Source organism: Anomalospiza imberbis, chromosome 19 (assembly GCF_031753505.1).
Source record: "Anomalospiza imberbis isolate Cuckoo-Finch-1a 21T00152 chromosome 19, ASM3175350v1, whole genome shotgun sequence".
NCBI lineage: Eukaryota > Metazoa > Chordata > Aves > Passeriformes > Viduidae > Anomalospiza > Anomalospiza imberbis.
In genome coordinates this window covers 4,014,241-4,031,515 of record NC_089699.1, presented here as the reverse complement: position 1 = coordinate 4,031,515, position 17,275 = coordinate 4,014,241, and the positions used below count along the sequence as shown (strand labels likewise).

General features: G+C 61.2%; 1 protein-coding gene across 1 annotated transcript in view; it reads right to left on the bottom strand.

Moving 5' to 3' along the window:
• The window catches only part of NTN1 (netrin 1), an 81,566-nt gene extending 67,981 nt beyond the window's left edge, over window positions 1–13,585 (bottom strand). Inside the window, exon 1 of the mRNA XM_068209281.1 lies at window positions 12,225–13,585. Coding sequence (XP_068065382.1) covers window positions 12,225–13,248 — 1,024 coding nt within the window. The 5' untranslated portion in view covers window positions 13,249–13,585. The remainder of the gene's footprint in view (window positions 1–12,224) is intronic.
• Window positions 13,586–17,275: the final 3,690 nt, after the last annotated feature.

Here is a 17,275-nt window from a genome sequence, read left to right as displayed (position 1 = left end):
GGCTACTGGAAGGAGCTCCCAAGTCCAAGGTGCCCAAAGGAAACCTCGGGTCCCGAGGGCAGCAGAATCGCCGGGGAGCTGAAAGGCACCGAAGTGAGGCGGATCCGCGGCGGGGCTTTGCCAGCCAAGGCCGGGCGTGCCAGCGACAGCAGGAAACTCGCGGCCTGGGTGACAAGTGCTGCGGCCTCTCCTCGGCCGCGCTGCTCAATGGCTCCCGGGTGACTCCGCAATCAAGGTCCCATTCACGCCAGGAAGAGTCGGATCCCAGGGATATGTGTCAGGCCAGCACTTCCCACTCCTCTTTCAGCCCGTGGACACCTATAAATTTTCCAGGGACAGAGGGACAGGACATGCCTCGCTGCAGCCACTTCCAAAGGCTCCTTAAAAGCAGCCCGGGACACGGAGAAATCCATTCTATGGAGCAGTTACCAGGGATGAGCGGGAGTTCATGGAGCTGGTCCCTGCCAAGGACCCGAGCACGAAGTCCATCACCCCCAGCCAAGGCAAGCGAGTCCAATTACTGGCAATAAATACATTTATTCCGAATATCCGCCCACTTTACATTCCTTTATTTAACACAGCCGCTCTAAATAGGGGCTGGGATAAATGGGAAATAAACTCTGGGAGGCTTCGTGGCTCCCTGGTTCTCCCGGCAGAGCTGCCCCGGCTCTGGTTGCTATTATTAGAGTAACGATTGTTGTTGTTATTATTATTGTTATGATTATATGCATTTCATTCTTTTCTGGGTAATGAATAATTTATGACTCTGTCTCGATCCCCTTTCAATGGATTCACTATCCAGGGAGACTCGCTGAATAATTTGGATCATTCGTTTTCAAGTGCGGGGGCTGCTGACAAATTGTTCGCTTTTCATTGCTGGGGACATTCACTGGTCACCCAAATCAGGGGATTTCTTTGGTGCCCCCAGCACGTGAGGCGCTGTCTGGGGTTTTGTTGGGATTTTTTTGTTGTTGTTGATTGGGTGAGACTTTGTGAAGTGGAGACTAACAAACAACTCATCTGGGGGGCTGGATTTGTGCAGAAGTCAGTTTGCCAAATTTCTGCGAACATATTGCCGAGGCTTGTGAAAAGTAAATGCTACAGAGGATATTAAATGTTATTCAAATGTTTTAAAGGCGACGCTGCTCTTGCTCTTTGATTTGAGCTAAACTGTTATGCAGCTGATTATTAAATTTTGCTTATTCAGCTCACACTAGAGAAATGTTGCGGTGTTAAACCTGCTTTGCCTAAAATCCGGAGGGAAAGGGAATTTTCAAGAGGCTTGCGTTGGGGATCTTCTAATCTTTACAATCAAACGAGCGCCTGTATCAACCTCGCTGTGTCCACCCTTCGATCCCTAATCCCAAATTCACGTCCATCCCACGGGATCAGCCCTGGGCAGGCTCTGAGCTCTGCAGGGATCCATCCCCGAGCACGCACACAGCACGGTGGTGATGAGTGCTGTTCCTTGGGATGGGATGGGATGGGATGGGATGGGATGGAGAGGAGAGGAGAGGAGAGGAGAGGAGAGGAGAGGAGAGGAGAGGAGAGGAGAGGAGAGGAGAGGAGAGGAGAGGAGAGGAGAGGAGAGGAGAGGAGAGGAGAGGAGAGGAGAGGAGAGGAGAGGAGAGGAGAGGAGAGGAGAGGAGAGGAGAGGAGAGGAGAGGAGAGGAGAGGAGAGGGCTAATACATCGGTGCTGGTACCCACGGTTTGCCTGGGGTGTCCCCACTTGGACAAATCCCGGCAGATTTGCTGCCAGCTCCGTGCAAAATTCTCAGGACATGCCCCGCTCAGCTGAGGAAAGAACGGATAGCAGAGCTCTGCTGGTGCCCAGACCCCCCTGACACATCTCTCTTGCATGTTGAACTGCGCCCAAAAGCGCCACTGCCTGATTGCAGGAGCAGCTGGGAGTGACCGGGGCTGAGCACCCCCGCTCCGGCTCAGACCTGCCCAGCTCAGCGCGGTGCGACTGCGGGGGTCCCAACTCCCGGACCGCCAGAGCCGCAGAGGACAATCCCTGGTCCCCAGGGCCGGGGCTGGAGCCACTCGTCCCGTCCCTGTCCCGCGCATCCTGTCCCTGTCTCTGTCCCTGTCCTGCTGGTCCGCTGGTCACATCACTGTCCCGCTGGTCCCGTCCCTGTCCCGCTGGTCACATCACCGTCCTGCTGGTCACATTACTGTCCCACTGGTGCCGTCCCTGTCCCACTGGTGCCGTCCCTGTCCCGCTGGTCCCGTCCCTCCCGCACCGCCCGCTGCCTGTGCCGCCCGCCCAGCCCCGATTTACGAGCAGCATGTGAAGGACAGACACTGGGCCGCTGGGCTGAACAATGCGGGAATATTAGCCGAGTTACAAAAACAAACAAACCAAACTCTGCCGGGAGCCCGTTTCATTTATCTTCCTTTGTCCCGTTTTGCTTCAGCGTGAAAGTCGCCCTTTCAAGCGCAGCGGTTGCGTTCCAGCCCCGGCGGGCAGCTGATCCAAGGCGCTGCACCGCGAGCTTCCCAAAGGCGTGTTCGCACACTTCAATTCATCCCTGAATATTCAGCCGCCTTTCCCTCTCTCCAGCCCTCCCAGGACTTTTTGCCCAAAAGCCGAGGGTGTAAAGCCCGGGGCCGGGGATGGCGGGGCACAGAGCCTTTGTGTGCAAACACAAGCTGCTGTTTGTATTTGCCTTCCCACTGTCAGAGCCCGATTGTGCGCGGGGCAGCGCTGGCCACCAGGCTGCTCTCAATATCCGCCCGGCCACCGCTGCTGCCAGAGGGACGCTCCCCTCCCTCCCCGACCGCTTTGAAGAGAAGGGATTTAATTTCATGAGGCTTTCGGTAATCACGTTCCGATCTCCAACATTAACCAGAACTGACTCCCTCTTGCAAAAGGGGGAGGATGAGCCAGTAAACAGCTCGGGACGGGCCGCGCTGACAGAGGAAGGCAAAACGCGGGGCTGGTTCTGCGCCGCTTATCAGATGGGGCTGGAAAACAACAGGCTCTTGGCAGCGCCAGGAGGGAGCGGCTTTACCCATCCCGAGGATGCTCTTCGGGGCTCTCGTGCACCACAAACTCTGATTTTTAAACCCAGATATTTTCCTCCTGTCAGCGGCCCTTCCCATCCTTTACCTTCCTTCTTCCCCGCTGCATTTCCAGTGTCCTGATGCCTCTGCCGCACTCCCCAGGGCTCACTTTGCTGCTGGAGCAGGAGCAGGCTCCTTCTGCTCATGCATCGCTACCTGCTGGGGTAGCCAGTGGGCCAGGAAGAGCCAGGGCCACCCCTCCGGGGAAGGTTTTGCATGAAGAGGAGGCTGCGGACAGGGGGATTTAGGTCTCACCTGCCTGCACTGCCCCTCCCTCCCCTCTCCTCCCCTCCCTGCACGCAGAGGTCAGCTCTCCCCAGAGCATCTCCTGACCAGGCAGAGATGGCACTCCAGACCCTGAAGGAAAGTCCTTTTGGAGCTGTGAGAGCAAAGCAAGTGCTGGGGCAGTCCCCAGTGAGTGTAAAAGTTCCCTTTTCCAATCAGATGTGCTGTCCATTCTCTCCTCACCCACTGTGGTCTGACTGCCTGAGCCTGCACCCTAAATACCCACAGAGCTGCCATTAAGGGACGTTAATTGTTCCCATAGGATAATTAATGATAATTCCAATGAAGATTGTTGGCCTTGGTCAAAACAAAGCACGGATCACAGTGATCCACCCAGCGCAGCCTGGCAGGGATCTGGGTGATGGATGGCCCTGAAATACCACAGGGAAGATGACGTGGACACCTCATCCATCTTTCCATGCCGGGCTCTGAGCTTTGGAGCACACCGGCTGTGAGGATGGGATCAGGAGGGAGCAGCTGGGCTGCTCCTCACGGGCCGGGAGCACACAGACCCAGCACGGATGTGGCACGGAGCCCGGAGCGCGGGGCCTGCTGAGCCAGCAGCATTCCTGCCGTGCTCCTCCTCCAATTCCCACCTTGGACACAGGGAGCACACCTCCCCTCCCTCCCTCCCTCGTGCCCTGAGAAACTGGGGAGTGCTGGCCCCTCTCCATGAGGCACCATCAACAAATCTGGGCCTATTTCTTGCTGGCAGAGAGTTTCCCACCCCAGCACGTCAAAAAGGATAAATCTGCTGTAAAACAACCCCACAGAGCTGGGCTGCTCCCAGCCTGTGTCGCCGCACTGCCTGCTCCTGCTCCTCATGGCATTTTTACCCTTTCCCAGGGGAAATTTGGGGTACTGGGTCTAGGCCTGGGCTCTCCATCCTCTCCCCAAATGGGAGATGCAGCAGCTTTGATACTCAAGCAGAGTTTCCCAAGGTTGATCCCCCTCACCTGTGCTGGAATTTCCACTCACCTATCCACACAATCTTTTTTTGCTGTTTATTTTTGACAGAAGAGGGCCAAGGACTCCTGGGCTTATCCATTAGCAGCCGCTCCATCCCCAGGGGAACAGGAGTTGGGCTGAGGGCTGTGATTGCCAGTGCAGCACCCCCAGGTGTCCTGCCTCAGCCCAAGAGGGGATGCTGGCTCCACCAGCAGCCACAACCTGGGTGACAACAGGCACTGGGCAAAGCCAGAGGCCCCTTCCAGCCCTTCTGTGGAACAATTTGGAAAAAAAACTGTACTTCCAGGAGAGAGTGAAATGAAGGTTTGCTCCCTCCCCGCTCTCCAGCCCTCTGTCCAGGTGGGGGATGCAGACACAATTTTCAACCCTTCCGTCACTCACAAGACACTTTGAAAAGGTTGGAAAGGAAAATTTCTGCCTGTGGAAATGTCTGCCCAGGAAGATTTCTTCCACGGTCTCACAGCTGTGTGTGAGACATGAATCCAGGCTCTTTCCCCGCCTGTTCCTTTCTCTGCCCTCTGTCATCCCGGCGGTGCAGGAGTGCCTGTTGAGGGCAGCAGTTCTGTGCCCAGTTTGTGCTGTCGATGCCCCCCATGTCAGCTGAGACCTCAGCGTGCCTGCTGAGCCCCAGAACAAAATAATCTCTCTGCCCACATCACTCCATCAGTTTTTAAACTCCAGTCTCCACTAAAACCAGCAGTGCACTAAATACTTCCATAAAGTCATCTCCCAGCAGAGCTGAGTGTCTCTTCCATTCCCGCGCTCTTCCAGGTCAGAATGTTCCTTTAGTATCTCCCAAAAGAAGACAGGATTTCCCCCTCCCCACCACTGATTCCCTGTTTTCTGCTGAGCCTAAAGCAAACTCTCGCTCGGTGTAGGGTTGAGTCCCTGGTCCCTCTGCTTCTGCCTGGGGTGGATCGGGAGCAGCCGAGTCCCCGTTCTGCTCCCTCCCAGAGCCTCCACGGCTGCCCTGGCTGAGAGCAGGAAAAGCCTCCCTGTCTGCTTATCAGTCCCCAGGGCGGCCTAATCCCCTTAAAAACGAAATCCATTACACAGATATCTTTTTAAAAGCCTTCCCGTCACTCCAGCCAGCCCCATCCTAGCTCTCCGGACTCTTTGGACCGTGGTCAGCGGGGATGGGTCTGCCGCGGGCAGAGCCGGGATTGCCCCGGCTGCGGATCCGGCCTGTCCCTGTCGCTGTCCCTGTCCCTGTCGCTGTCGCTGTCCCTGTCCCCGTCCCCGCCCTTGTCCCGTGCTTTGATCCCTGCTCAGACACGGCGCTTGTCCCCATCCCGCCGGGCTGCAGAGGCAGGCTGAGCCGTGCCAGCCCCGGCCGTGCCCGCTCCGTGCGGGAAGCAGCGGGGATCTGGCAGGGATGCTCGGGACGGGAGCTCGGCTTATGCAAAGCAAACGTTTCCTGCTGGTCGCAGCGGCAGAGGCCAAACGGCAGCCGCTGCTCCAGAGGCACCCTGGGGACGGAGCAGATGTGGCTCTGCCACCGCCGAGCCCCGGCCCGGCTCTGAGCCCTCCGCACGGGCTGATCCTGGCAGCAAATCCTCTCCCTTCCCTCCTCAAAAACGGGGGGATCTGTTCGGTGCCATCATGAACGTGCTGCAAATAAATCATCCTGCCGAGGCTGAGCGTGTGATCCCCCCCACCGAGTGCTGGGGATGCAGCCCTGCCCTGGGGCCCTGTGCTCCAGGCAGCTGTGCCAGAGCTCTCCAGGAAAAGGTGGATGTGGGATTTGATGGGTTCTGGGGCTGCTTTGGGGTTTTTTCTGCTGCTTGACAGCAGCAAGTGGCCAAACGATCTACAGCCCCTGCAAGGCCAGGCAGGTACCCAGACTGTTCCTGCCATCCCGACCATGAACTCCTTTGCCCTGGATGTCTCCCGGGACAAAACTGGTGGGGGAAAAAACTCAACACAGCACCCTGAAATCCTCCAGAAAATCCTCAATAAAAGTCTGCTTGCACAGCCCAAGCACAGGAAGGTCACAGACAGGATGGGAACTGTGAAGACTTCTGAGGTGGGTGATCAATCAGGACAGAGAAAAGAAATCACCTAATTTTAATAAGACACACCAGGAGCTCCCTGGAATGAAATCCTACAGTCCCACAAAAAGCACAAGAGCCTCCAAAACCACTACCAAAAAGCTGGGTGTCACAAAAGGGAGGCAGGAGAGATCTAGGGCCAAAAAGGCATCAACCCCCCATGGCCACAAAAATCCATCTCCAATCCCTGAGGAAGAAGGGGAGATAAATTAAGAATATAGAGACAAATTTGTGTTCCCAACTGCTCCCAGACAGTAATCCCAGAATCCTGGGAGTGCTTTTACAGGCAGTGGGGATTCCAGAGCCCTCGGGTGCTTTTTGCTCCATGCCTGGAGAGCAGCACGTCCCTCCGGGCAGGCACAGGGAGTTTGCGAGGCGAGGACAGCGGAGGCTGAATAAGGATGACAAGATTTGGCCCAGAAAGAGGAGGGCAGAGATTAGCCGTGGACAAGCTCAAGGGAAGGCAAGTGTCCAACCCAGAGTGCCAAGCCTGGTTTTGTTTTAGCCTTAACTGCGCTTTTTTGTTTGTTTGTTTGTTGGTGTAAAAACCTTTCTGTTGGAAATCAGTTTAACTTTAAGCTTCCTGAGAATAAAAGCCTGTGAGAAAGCTCTGCCCATGCGAGGCTCCCTTGGGAGGCTACAATGGGAGCCTCAGCAGCTCCTGGGCCCAAATTTCTATGGCTACAGCACCCATCTGCTCAGCAATACAGCCACCCCTGCTCCTGTACTTCCCCATGCAGCAGTCCGCTGGGAGCTGCACCAGGCGGGGCAGGAAAGGACCTGTGGCTCCATGGATGGCACACGGAGCCACGAGCAGTCCAGCCCTCGCAAGGTCTGCTCCAGTTGCTGGCGAAGCTGCCCCAGCTGCAGTTTCCTGTAATCATCAGCAGGTACCAGCATGGAGCAGCTCCAAAATCCTGAACCCTAGCTGGATCCAGCCACAGGCAGAGTTGAGTTGTGCTGCCAGATCCAGGCACCAGCACCTGCCTCGGGTGGATAAAGGAGGTTACTCTGTGGGGATCCTGCTCTGACACCCTGGGGATCCTCTGTGGGACCCTGGGGATCCTGCAGGGGCAGCTTGGGGATTCTGCTCAGAGCCCCTCTGCCCAGGCTGGGAGCATGGCTGTTTCTCCAAGCAAGAAGGGATGGATGTTTGCAACCTTCCCCATCCCTCTGGAACATCCCTGATCTGATGCACCCTGGCTACTGTGAGCCATTGTCAGCCCCTGGTGGCCCAGACCTCGCCCTGGCTCCCTGCTCTGCCTGGCTCAGGGGTGCCTGGACCCTGCAGACAGGCACTGGCTCATAAGCAATTCCTGCAGGGACTGTCCAGTGGGACAGAGCCAAAGTCACCACCAGCTTGACTCCTTCTTCCATTTGGAGGCCAAGGAGAATGGGAAAGAATCATCTCATAGGGCTCCCCAATATCCCACTGTGCCAACCTGGGGAAAATGGTTACAGACAGGATGGGAACTGGGAAAGCTTTTGAGGTGGAGGTGATTAATGCAGGGAAAAGGAAAGGGAACACCTGAATTTAATAAGGGACACCAGAACTCCCTGGCATGAAATGCCTCCCATCCCTCTGAGGGAGCAGAGTGAGAGGAGCTGGCTGCGTGGGAGGATCTGATTTCCATGGCTGTGATGAGGGTGGAGGGGCCCCGTTTGCTATTGTGACAAGCCCTGCCCGGCAAATTCCTCCCTGGACCACCACGGAGGTGATAAAGGCCCAGGTTTGACTGGAAGGAAGTTTTTCATTGGGAGTGTTTGGTGGGCGCTTCTCTCAGAGTTCCTGGTCAACTCCTTGTCCGAGGTGAAGTTTCCTTTCCGCTGAATAAGAAACTTGCTCGGAAATCGCTCTGACATGAGACACATCCCAGCCTGGGAACCCTTCGGCAGCGCAGCAGAGCCTGTCCAACACCAGGCTCCCTGCGCTGCCCGTGCCAAATCCCCTATCTGGGAACACAATGTGTTTCCTTTCTCCCCCTGCGCTCGCTCCCGGGTTTGTTAAACGCTCTCAAGGCACCACAGAGGCCAAAATCTGAGCAGCGCCCGGCACCTGCGGCCAGCGCTGACGTCAGGAACACGTGCAGGTGCCGGGAGCATCTCCTGGCTCCGTGGGGAAAGGCTGTGGGGCTCCAGAGCCGGCTCTGGAATGGAGTCTGGAGTTCTCCAAGTGCCTGTCAGCGGGATGCAGCCTGGGCTTGGCCAGTGGTGCTTTATCCCAGGCAGAGGCAAAGGTGCTCTGTGCAAACCGAAGGGAGGGTGCTTGTCCAGTTCATTCCCAGCACTCTGAATGGCACCGTGGTTCTGGAGAAATTGTGGAATGGTGCCCGTAGTATTTTAGTGGTGTTAAATCTGATCAAAGACCCTGCCTGCATTTTCCTGTGTCCACACCAGCTCACCAGCAGCTGAGCTCTGACAACGTTTTAGTTCAGACCTTTCCCAGCTGCAATTCCTCTCCTGGGGGAGTGGGAAGCTGCATCAGGACAAGCTGGGCTGGAGAAGGGGGCTTGGGCTGGACAAGTGCTGAGCAAAGAGCCAGCCCAGCGGCGCTGGAGAGAGGCAGGATGGAGAACAGACCTCCGAGCTCCTCTCCAAGCCGAGTCCTCCCTGGAGCACTCCGGCTCCCAGGCACCCGGCCAAAGCTGGACCGCAAGGCCAAGCTCTACGTGGATGAGTTACTTGCCAGGTAAAGCTGATGGGAACCTGAAGCTGTGAAAGCTCTGCAGGAGCAGAACCCTGGAGAACACCTCCTTGGGACAAGCCCTGTCCTCTCCACGTGCAGTGCTGGGATCTCGCAAGGAGCTATCAAGAAAAATTCGATCTGGCTGACAAAAAGCATTCCCGTGGGAAATTTTGACTTTCTGTCAGAAACTCCAGAGCATTTCTTTTTCAGCCCCAAATAAGCATGAATAAGAACAAAGATTCAGTTTTGGCAGGGGGAATGGGCTTACCAAAGAAAACACCCAAATTTTTAAGCACAGCAGACACATTCTATAATTTTTCTATTTGGATGAAAAGAAAAAGAAAAATAAAACTCCCGACGATTTTTCAGAAAGGAAAAAAGTAAATTCAGTGGAAAAAAAAAAAAAAAAAAAAAAAAAAGCAACCAGTTCTCCTACCGTTGCTTGATGCAGATTCAGCTGATTTGGATGATGCCCCTTTCCCTCGGCACGGCGGCTCTGGCCGCTCCGCTCCCCTGCGCAGCGCTGGCAGCTCCCGCAGCAGCGCCCCGCTCGTCCCCTGCCCTGCCCGGCGCAGGCGGCTCCGCGGCCCCGCTGACCCGCGGCCTGACTTTCTCTCGGGATTTGGGAGAGAAACCAGGGTGGGCCGACGGTCATGAGCGAGTGGGTGGGAGTTGAATGGGGTTATTGTGATCTTTATCTGCGGGGATTATTCCAGGCGGTGTGGGCTTGGCAGGGCAGCGCGGGGCTTTTGGCCGCGGCTGGTTTTACAGACTGATAGGTGCGGCCCCAGGGAAGGAGCAGCAGGACTGGGCTGCGGAAAATTGTTTTACGGTAGCTTCATCCTTGCAAAACATTCACTTCCCAGCAAAGCCGGTGGAAAAGGAAAAAACAGAGCGATTTTCGTTTGCTGAAGTCTGACGCGGCTAGGACTGCACATGGTCTGAAATGCAAAGCCTGGCATAAAAGTGACATATTTTACTGGAAACTGGGAACTTGTTTCTCTTTTATTGGAAATACACTGGAAGGGAGAAGGATGGTAGGAGCACGGCGCCAGCACAATAACGGAATAGAAGAGTTTTCAGGAGACTTTGGGGATCCTGCAGAGTACACCGGGAGTCCGATAGCACCTCGACACCGCGCCAAAATTTACGGCATCGCTGATAGCGGTGACTCTGCAGGCAGGGAGCGGGGCTGAGGCTGGGGGAGCCAGACCCCTCCTGCCCCCCAGGCCGCGCTGCTGGGCAAGAGACAGCGCTGGGAAGTAAGCGAGACGCGGAGCTCCGTCCCCGAGCGCTGCCGGGCAGCGGGACCCGCGGGACGGCGGAAAAGCAAACCCGGAGCTGAGCCCGGCAGCCTCGGGGCACTCGCCGCTCTCCCTCGGGACGCGGCATTTCCCGGCCGCTTCCCCCGTCCCGACGGGATCCGCAGCCCGGGGCAGCGGGGGCTCCGCGGCGGGGCCGAGCATCGCCCCGAGGCTGCCGGGACCCCGCGCCCGCCCCCGGAGCCGCCACCGCGTGTGCCCCGGTGCCACCGGGCCCCTCTCCCTGCCAGATAACCCGGCTTGGCCGTGCCTCCCTGCTGAAGACGCCGGCGAAGAAATTGCGCTCTCTGCAAGGCACACATCTGATTGTGATTTGGGGAAAAAAATAAAAAATGAAAAGAAGGGAAAGAAAACAAAATAAAAGGAAAAAAAAAAAAAAAAAGGCGGCCAACCCCGGCCGCTCGGCGAGGGTTTTTTCCTACAGCCGGAGCTGCAAATATTTTGGAAGACGGGGCCGTGTTTTCCGTGTAAACAAGGCGGCGGCGGCGGCGGCGGCGGGCGGCGGGGCCGGGGCTGCGCTCCGCCGGGCCGAGGGTCCCGGCGCGGGGAGCGGAGCCCAGTCCGGAGCATCCCAACCCGGGGCCGGGTCCCCACGGGCACACGGCTGAGCACCGGCCCCCTAAACCGCGTGGAGAGGAGCGGCAGCGCGCGGGGATCCCGCTGGGAAGCGGGGGTAGAATATCGTAGGGAACGTTCGGCGGGATGTGTGGGGACTCACGGGGAAGAACTGCCCGAAACCTTAACCCTTGTCCACCTGGCAGAGGCGAGGGACACTCTGTCTCCGCCCGGGACAGCCAGCACGGCGCGTGTTTCTCGCTCGAGATGGAACGAACCGGCTGCTGCCCGGTTCTCATTTGGCCCTGGGGCTCCTTCAAGTCCCCGCCGCCGCCTCCCAGGGCCGCCCGCACCTCCCGAGGATGCAGGGACGGGAGCTGCAGGCTTTGCCGGGCTTCCCTGCCCTGCTCCCGGCCGCCTTCCCTCTCCGGAAAGAGCCAGAGCCCGTCCCCGTCCCGCCCGGACGCGGCGCCTCTCGGGCTTGGCGGCGGCTCTGACCCCGTGTCCCGGGGAAGAGAGCGGGGCTGCTGGCGAGCTCCGGGATCCCCGGAATGGAGCAGGCCGTGGGCTGCGGGCCCCCCGGCCGGGACCGGAGACCCTGCCCGGCCAGCCAGGGCCCTCCGCGCTCCTGCGGACACGACCGGCGTTTTCCCGGAATCCTGAATGCCACTTATCCCCTCTCCTGAGCTCCTTGGTTTTTCCTGCCTCGCGTTTCCGGGCTTCCCCTTGCTCTGCCCATCGGAGCCCCCCGCTAGCCCCGTCCTGTGCCGCCGGGTGCCTCCGGTGTCCCCGTCCCACGCCCCCGCGGCTCTCGGTATCCCCTGCGGCTCTCGGTGTCCCCTGCCCCAAATTCCTGTGCCCTGCCCGGTGGTCCCAGGCTCCCCGTGCCCGCCGTTTTGCACCTGGACGTCCCTCGGTGTTGTCACCAGCGGGCTCCCGAGTACCTCAGTGTCCCCTGCCTTGAGCTGCCGGGCGCCTCACTGTCCCATCGCCTGCGCTGCCGAGTGCCTCCACATCCCTACTCCGCGCTCCGAGGTCCCTCGGTGTCCCGTCCTCACCCCTACGCTCTCCCGTACCTCAATGTCCTCCTCCTAACCCGTTCTCCGTGTCCCTGCGTGTCCCCGAACGGCTCCCCGTGTCCCTGGATGTCCCCGTGCCTTTCGCTGCCGTTCCCCGCGGCTCCTTCGCTCTGCCCTCCCTCTACCTCCCCTCCGGGGATCTCCGCGCCCCGTCCCCGTCCTCCTGCCGCCCGTGCCGGAGTGTCCGCGCCCGCGGCCGGGACTCACCCACGCACTCGTTGGCCTCCCGGGCCGTCGCTCGCTGCCAGGGCCGGTCGTAGTGGAAGGGCTTGCAGCGGTCGCACTCGGGGCCGGCCGTGTTGTGCTTGCAGTCGCACACCAAGCTGTCGTCGCGGTCCCGGACGCAGCGCGACGCGTGTCCGTTGCACTTGCAGCGCCCGCCGACCTGCAGGTCGGACACGGCGTAGAAGTAGGAGTCGCGGGCCAGCTCGGAGTCGTCCTCGCTCTCGTCGCCGAAGGTGTGCAGGCGGCTGAAGGTCACCCTGATGTCGGTGGCCGTCACCCAGTCCTGCAGCACGGGCGAGTTGTCGAAGTCGTGGGCGGTGGGGCGGCCGTCCAGGGTGCTGAAGGCGATGAGGCCGCCGGAGAGGGGCCGCACGTCGGTGTGCGAGTCGGTGCACACCGCCTCCTGCTCGTTCTGCTTCGTGATGGCGGCGCGGCTCGGCTTGTTGTACATCTTGCGGCACTGCGTGGAGTAGAACTGGAAAGGCACCCAGGTCTTGCCGTAGTCCATGGACTTGTGGATGGCCATGGACTCGGGGCGCGGCGAGCAGAACTGCAGGCTGACGTAGGTCACCTCGAATTTCTTGCCGAGGGACAGGGTGAGGGTGACGTTGTGGGGATACTGGACGTAGCTGTCGGACTGCCAGCAGGTCAGGTTGTGCGGGTTGTTGAGGTCGGTGAGGAAGGAGGGCGGGTGGGCGCGCTTGGGGTCGGAGGCGTTGCAGAGGTGGCAGGTGCGGACCTGCTCCTCGCCCTTCTCCGTCACCACGCAGTACCGCGACGGCGGCTTCCCGCAGGTGCTGGACACCTTCACCTCCTTCCCGAAGGCCGAGTTGACGAAGTCGGGGATGCAGCGGCGGGGCAGCCCGTGCTCGTCGTAGCAGGGGTCGGGCTGGGCGGTCTGCACGGCGAACATGTTCACGCCGTGGTAGCCGCCGCGCAGGGGCTGCGCCAGCCACGCCGCCGCCAGCAGCAGGGCCAGCGGCGCCTCCGCTCCCCTCCGCGGCATCCTGCGCGACCTAAGCGCGGTGTGGGGACAGCGGGGAGGGGGACACGGGGCAGACCGGGGAGCCGCCGCTCGACCGCGCCGCTCCGCGGGGCACCTCGGCCGGGGACGCGGTGCGGCGGCTCAGGGAGCCCGGAGCATCGCCCGCCCCGCGGCCAGCCCCGCGGAGAAAGGGGAGACCGCGACGGCGGCGGCACCACAAAAGTGGGGCTGGCGGCGGGGCTGGGTCCCGCCTGCCTCCCGCCCCGGCCCTCGCACGGAGAATGACTGGCGGTCCCAGCCCCCGCCGCGTTTGAGGTCATGCTAAAGGAGTGACATCGCGCTCAAGGAACAGAACAACGACATCCACTGGCGGCTCAGCCAGAGACGCGCGCAGGCCTCGGGGAGGGCGTGGGGGGGGATGGGAGTGGGACGGAGCCCGCCTCGACACGGCGGTGATGGGCGCCAGCTCCGCCGCGGGGCTCCCGAGCCGCCCCGAGGAGCGGGGCGAGGGCCCTTGTCCTCCCCCCGCCGCCCTGTGCCTCCGACGGGGCTGGGGGAGCCGGGGCCCCTGCACCCCGCAGCTGGGGATGCTCCGTGGGCGTGGAGCGGGAAGCGGGGGAAGCGGCCGGGAGGAGCCCCACGCCCACCTGTGGGGACGCCGAGGGGAACAGGACGGGGACATCTCTCACCTGGTCCCTGCTGGCCTCGCCTGTCCACCGGGCCAGACAGGGACTGGCCCCTCAGCTGGATCGGAAGGGACACCGGCCCGAGTGGGCTCCCGCAGCCCTCGGTCCTGGGACAGGAAACCCGGTGCCGGGGAAGTTTAATAGGGGGAAACACAGCACGGGAACTGCTGGGCCTAGCGACATTCGGCAGGTGGTTTTAGGGGGCTGATCTCGGGAAAGAGGGGCAGTTTCTCTATCACAGCTCTCGGACAGACCGGACACAAGGGGCTGCACGGCTCCTCTCGCCGCCTCCCACCTCGCTCTGCAGTTTGTGGGCTCTCCCGTTAAGGCGAGGAAGGGGTTAAAGGGCGGCACTTGTCCCACACCGGGCCGTGGCCCAGCCCCGCTCTCCCCTTCCCACCCACCGGCGGACCCCCGGTGCCGAGGGGCCGCCCCCGACGGCCGCTGCCCCCCGGACCCACTCGGGCTCCGCTCTTCCCGCTGCGATCCCGGCCGGGGACAGCCCGGGGGGACGGTACCGAAACGCCGGAGAGACGGTCCCGGGCGGGAGCGGAGGTTCCCTGCCTCGGCTCCCGGCCGCCCGGCTCGCCCCCCTTCCCTCCCTCTTTGATTAAAAGGGCACTTTTATTTTTCCAACGGAGGTGCCCTCTCTCGGAGCGCTGCCCACGCCGTGTCACTCAAGCGGCCGGGCCCTGGCACGGCGGCGCGGTCCCCTCCCCGGAGAGCCTCGGCGGGGCGGCCCGAGGGGACGGGGGCTGCCCGGGCAGCGGCGAGTCCCGGGCCGGCCTCCGCCCCCTCCTCTCCGCCCGCCTCTCTCCCCGCTTTGAATTCCTTGCCACCGAGCTGAATAAAAGTGGTTGTTGTAAATTGAATTAGTGCCTGATTAATCTGCTCCCGGGCCTGCTAGCCCAGCGGGGCGTCTTTGGCAATGCAACCGCCTTCCCTGCAGGGCAGCGGGGCTCCGCAGCCTCCCTGCCCCCATCGCTCCCCCCGGACCCCCCCGGCCGCCCCCCCAGCCCCGCCGCTCCCGGGATTTGTTAACTCTTCCCCGGGAAACGGCCCCTCCGGCCCGCTCCCAGCGCCCTCCATCGCCGGGGGAAGAGGAGGGGAGTGCGCGGATGGGGATGCGGCCGGCCCGGGGCTGAGGGAGGTCCGCAGTCCGGGACACTCACGGACAGTCCCGGCATCCCGCAGCCCCGGAGAAAGTTTTAACCCCACTCCTGAATCGCGGCCCTATTTGCAGAAATGGAATGGGGATGTGTGCTCCCATCCAGTTCTGGGAGGGCACCTCAAGGAGGCAGGGGGATAATTTAGACTAAGCTGTCCCGGACCGTGGGGGCCAGGCCGGGACAGGGGCTGCGGGAAGCCCTGGGATATCGCCGGCTGTGCGGGCTCTCCCCAGGGATGGGAGTGCCCAGCCCGGAGCCCCAGGTTCGGGCCCACAGACCCCTGCAGGTGCCTGCCATCAGCATCTCCGCTCTGCGTTTGTGATTCCCCGCTTTACTCGCCCGGCGCTTTTCCTTCGGCCACGCGTGCCCGGGACCAGCTGCCGCCGCGGGTTCCCTGTCCGCCCGTGCCCGGGCCGTGCCGGGGAGGCGAAGGGACAGGGACAGGGGACGGTTCCTGTCGGGAGGGACTCGCGGGGCCCGTTCGGGGCGCAGCAGGTGCCGCTGCCGGGACCCTCGGGGGAAAGATGCGGGTTTGGCTCCGGGTGCTCCGGACGCTCCCGGACCCCCTCGTCGGCCCGACCGTGGCCCGGGAATGCTTCCAGGGCGCAGGGCAGGGCTGAAATGTCAGCGTTTCTTTAGAATCCGTGAGTGTTTCTAAAGGTCGCCTGGCGGCTCCTCAAAGCCCGTACGGGCCTTCACCGCCTCACAGCAAAAATTGGGGTGAATGTAAGGAAAGCTGGCCCCCGCGGAACTCCTCCGCAAAGCCGAGGTGCTGCCTAATCCCATTAGCAGGGTGTTAATTTAACAACCTCCCGGCGCTGCCGAGCGCGGGGCTCCGCGCTGCCCGCCGGCGTTCCCGGGGCTGAGGCTCTCGGCTCCCTCCTGCCCTTCTCGCTTGTTTTATTCGGTGTTTCACAACCCCCGGGGTTTTTAATGGCTCTTGCGGTCATTAACGTGATTTACTGAGGCTTTCTCCTCTAATTACCTCGCCCTCGAGCTATTAAATGCATGTAAGCAGCTCCGCGGGGACCGAGGCGCAGCTCGCCGGGCTCGGGCCCGAGTCTGCCGGGCCCTTCCGGGGCAGGGGCCTGGAGCCGTCCCGGGAGGATGGAACGGGGGATGCTCGGGGAACCAGGCCGTGCCCTCCACGGATCGCCCTCCACCTCGAATTTGATTTTCCTGTCGTGAAGCATCAGCCAGCCCCGGCTGTGTCCTGTCTCGGGAGGGGACGGATCCTTGCCCAAGTCAGCCCCGGTGAGATGCCGAAACATCTCCGATACCAGCGCCGGGGCCGGAGTCTCGCTGGTACCAGCACCGGAGCATCTCCGGTGCCTACACCGGGAACGAAACGCCGCTGAGACCACACCGGAGCTTCATCTCCGGTCCCCCGGTCCCTGCCCGGGAGCGCGGCCGGCCGCACGGGCGGGCCCAGGGACTGAAGGCGGCGGGGCGCGGCCGGAGCAGAGCGGAGCGTCCCCGTTCCCCCGCGTTTGGCCCGGGAGAAGCCCCGGGGACGGAGAACCGGGAAGGGCTTGATTTCAGCCACACCGGGGACAGCGGGAAAGGCGGCCCCGGCGCTAGGAGCCTGTTTTAAAAGTCAAATGGCTTCGGGTGCCGGAGCTCGTCCTCCTCCCCGGGAACAATGCGCTGCTCCTCGCCCACCTCCCCCTGCACCGCTCGGGCTTGGAGAAGGGAGGGGGAAAGCCCGAGCTGCTCTTCTCCTCCTCGGCTCTCGGGGGGCCGTTCCCCGGCGGGACCGGGAGCGGCTGGAAAAGCAGAGAAGACCCGGGTTGAAATAATCAGGAGCGATTTATTCCCCTGGAGTGACAGTTCTTTTGAGCAGTTGCCGAATGGCAGTTTCTGTCTTTCTGAAAGCTTTTCTTCCAGATTCTGTTCAGATTAGGCTGGGGAGATGAATGAGGCCATTATCCAGCCCAGTAGCTATTCTGAAATGCCAAATTAATTACCAAGGGCTAAATCAAGGCGATGGGGGCTGGAGGAGAGTGGGGGGCGGCGGTTTGAGGTGTGAAAATATCTCCGCGATCTTTTAAACACGGGCACGGCGGGCGGCCGGGGCTGCTCGCCTCAAACCCCCCAAACTTCGCTCCGCAGGCGCGGGGGCAGCGGCGGCCGGAGCCGGGCAGAGCGACCGAGGAGACGCCGCGGGTCCCTCTCCGGTTCCCCTGCCCCGGC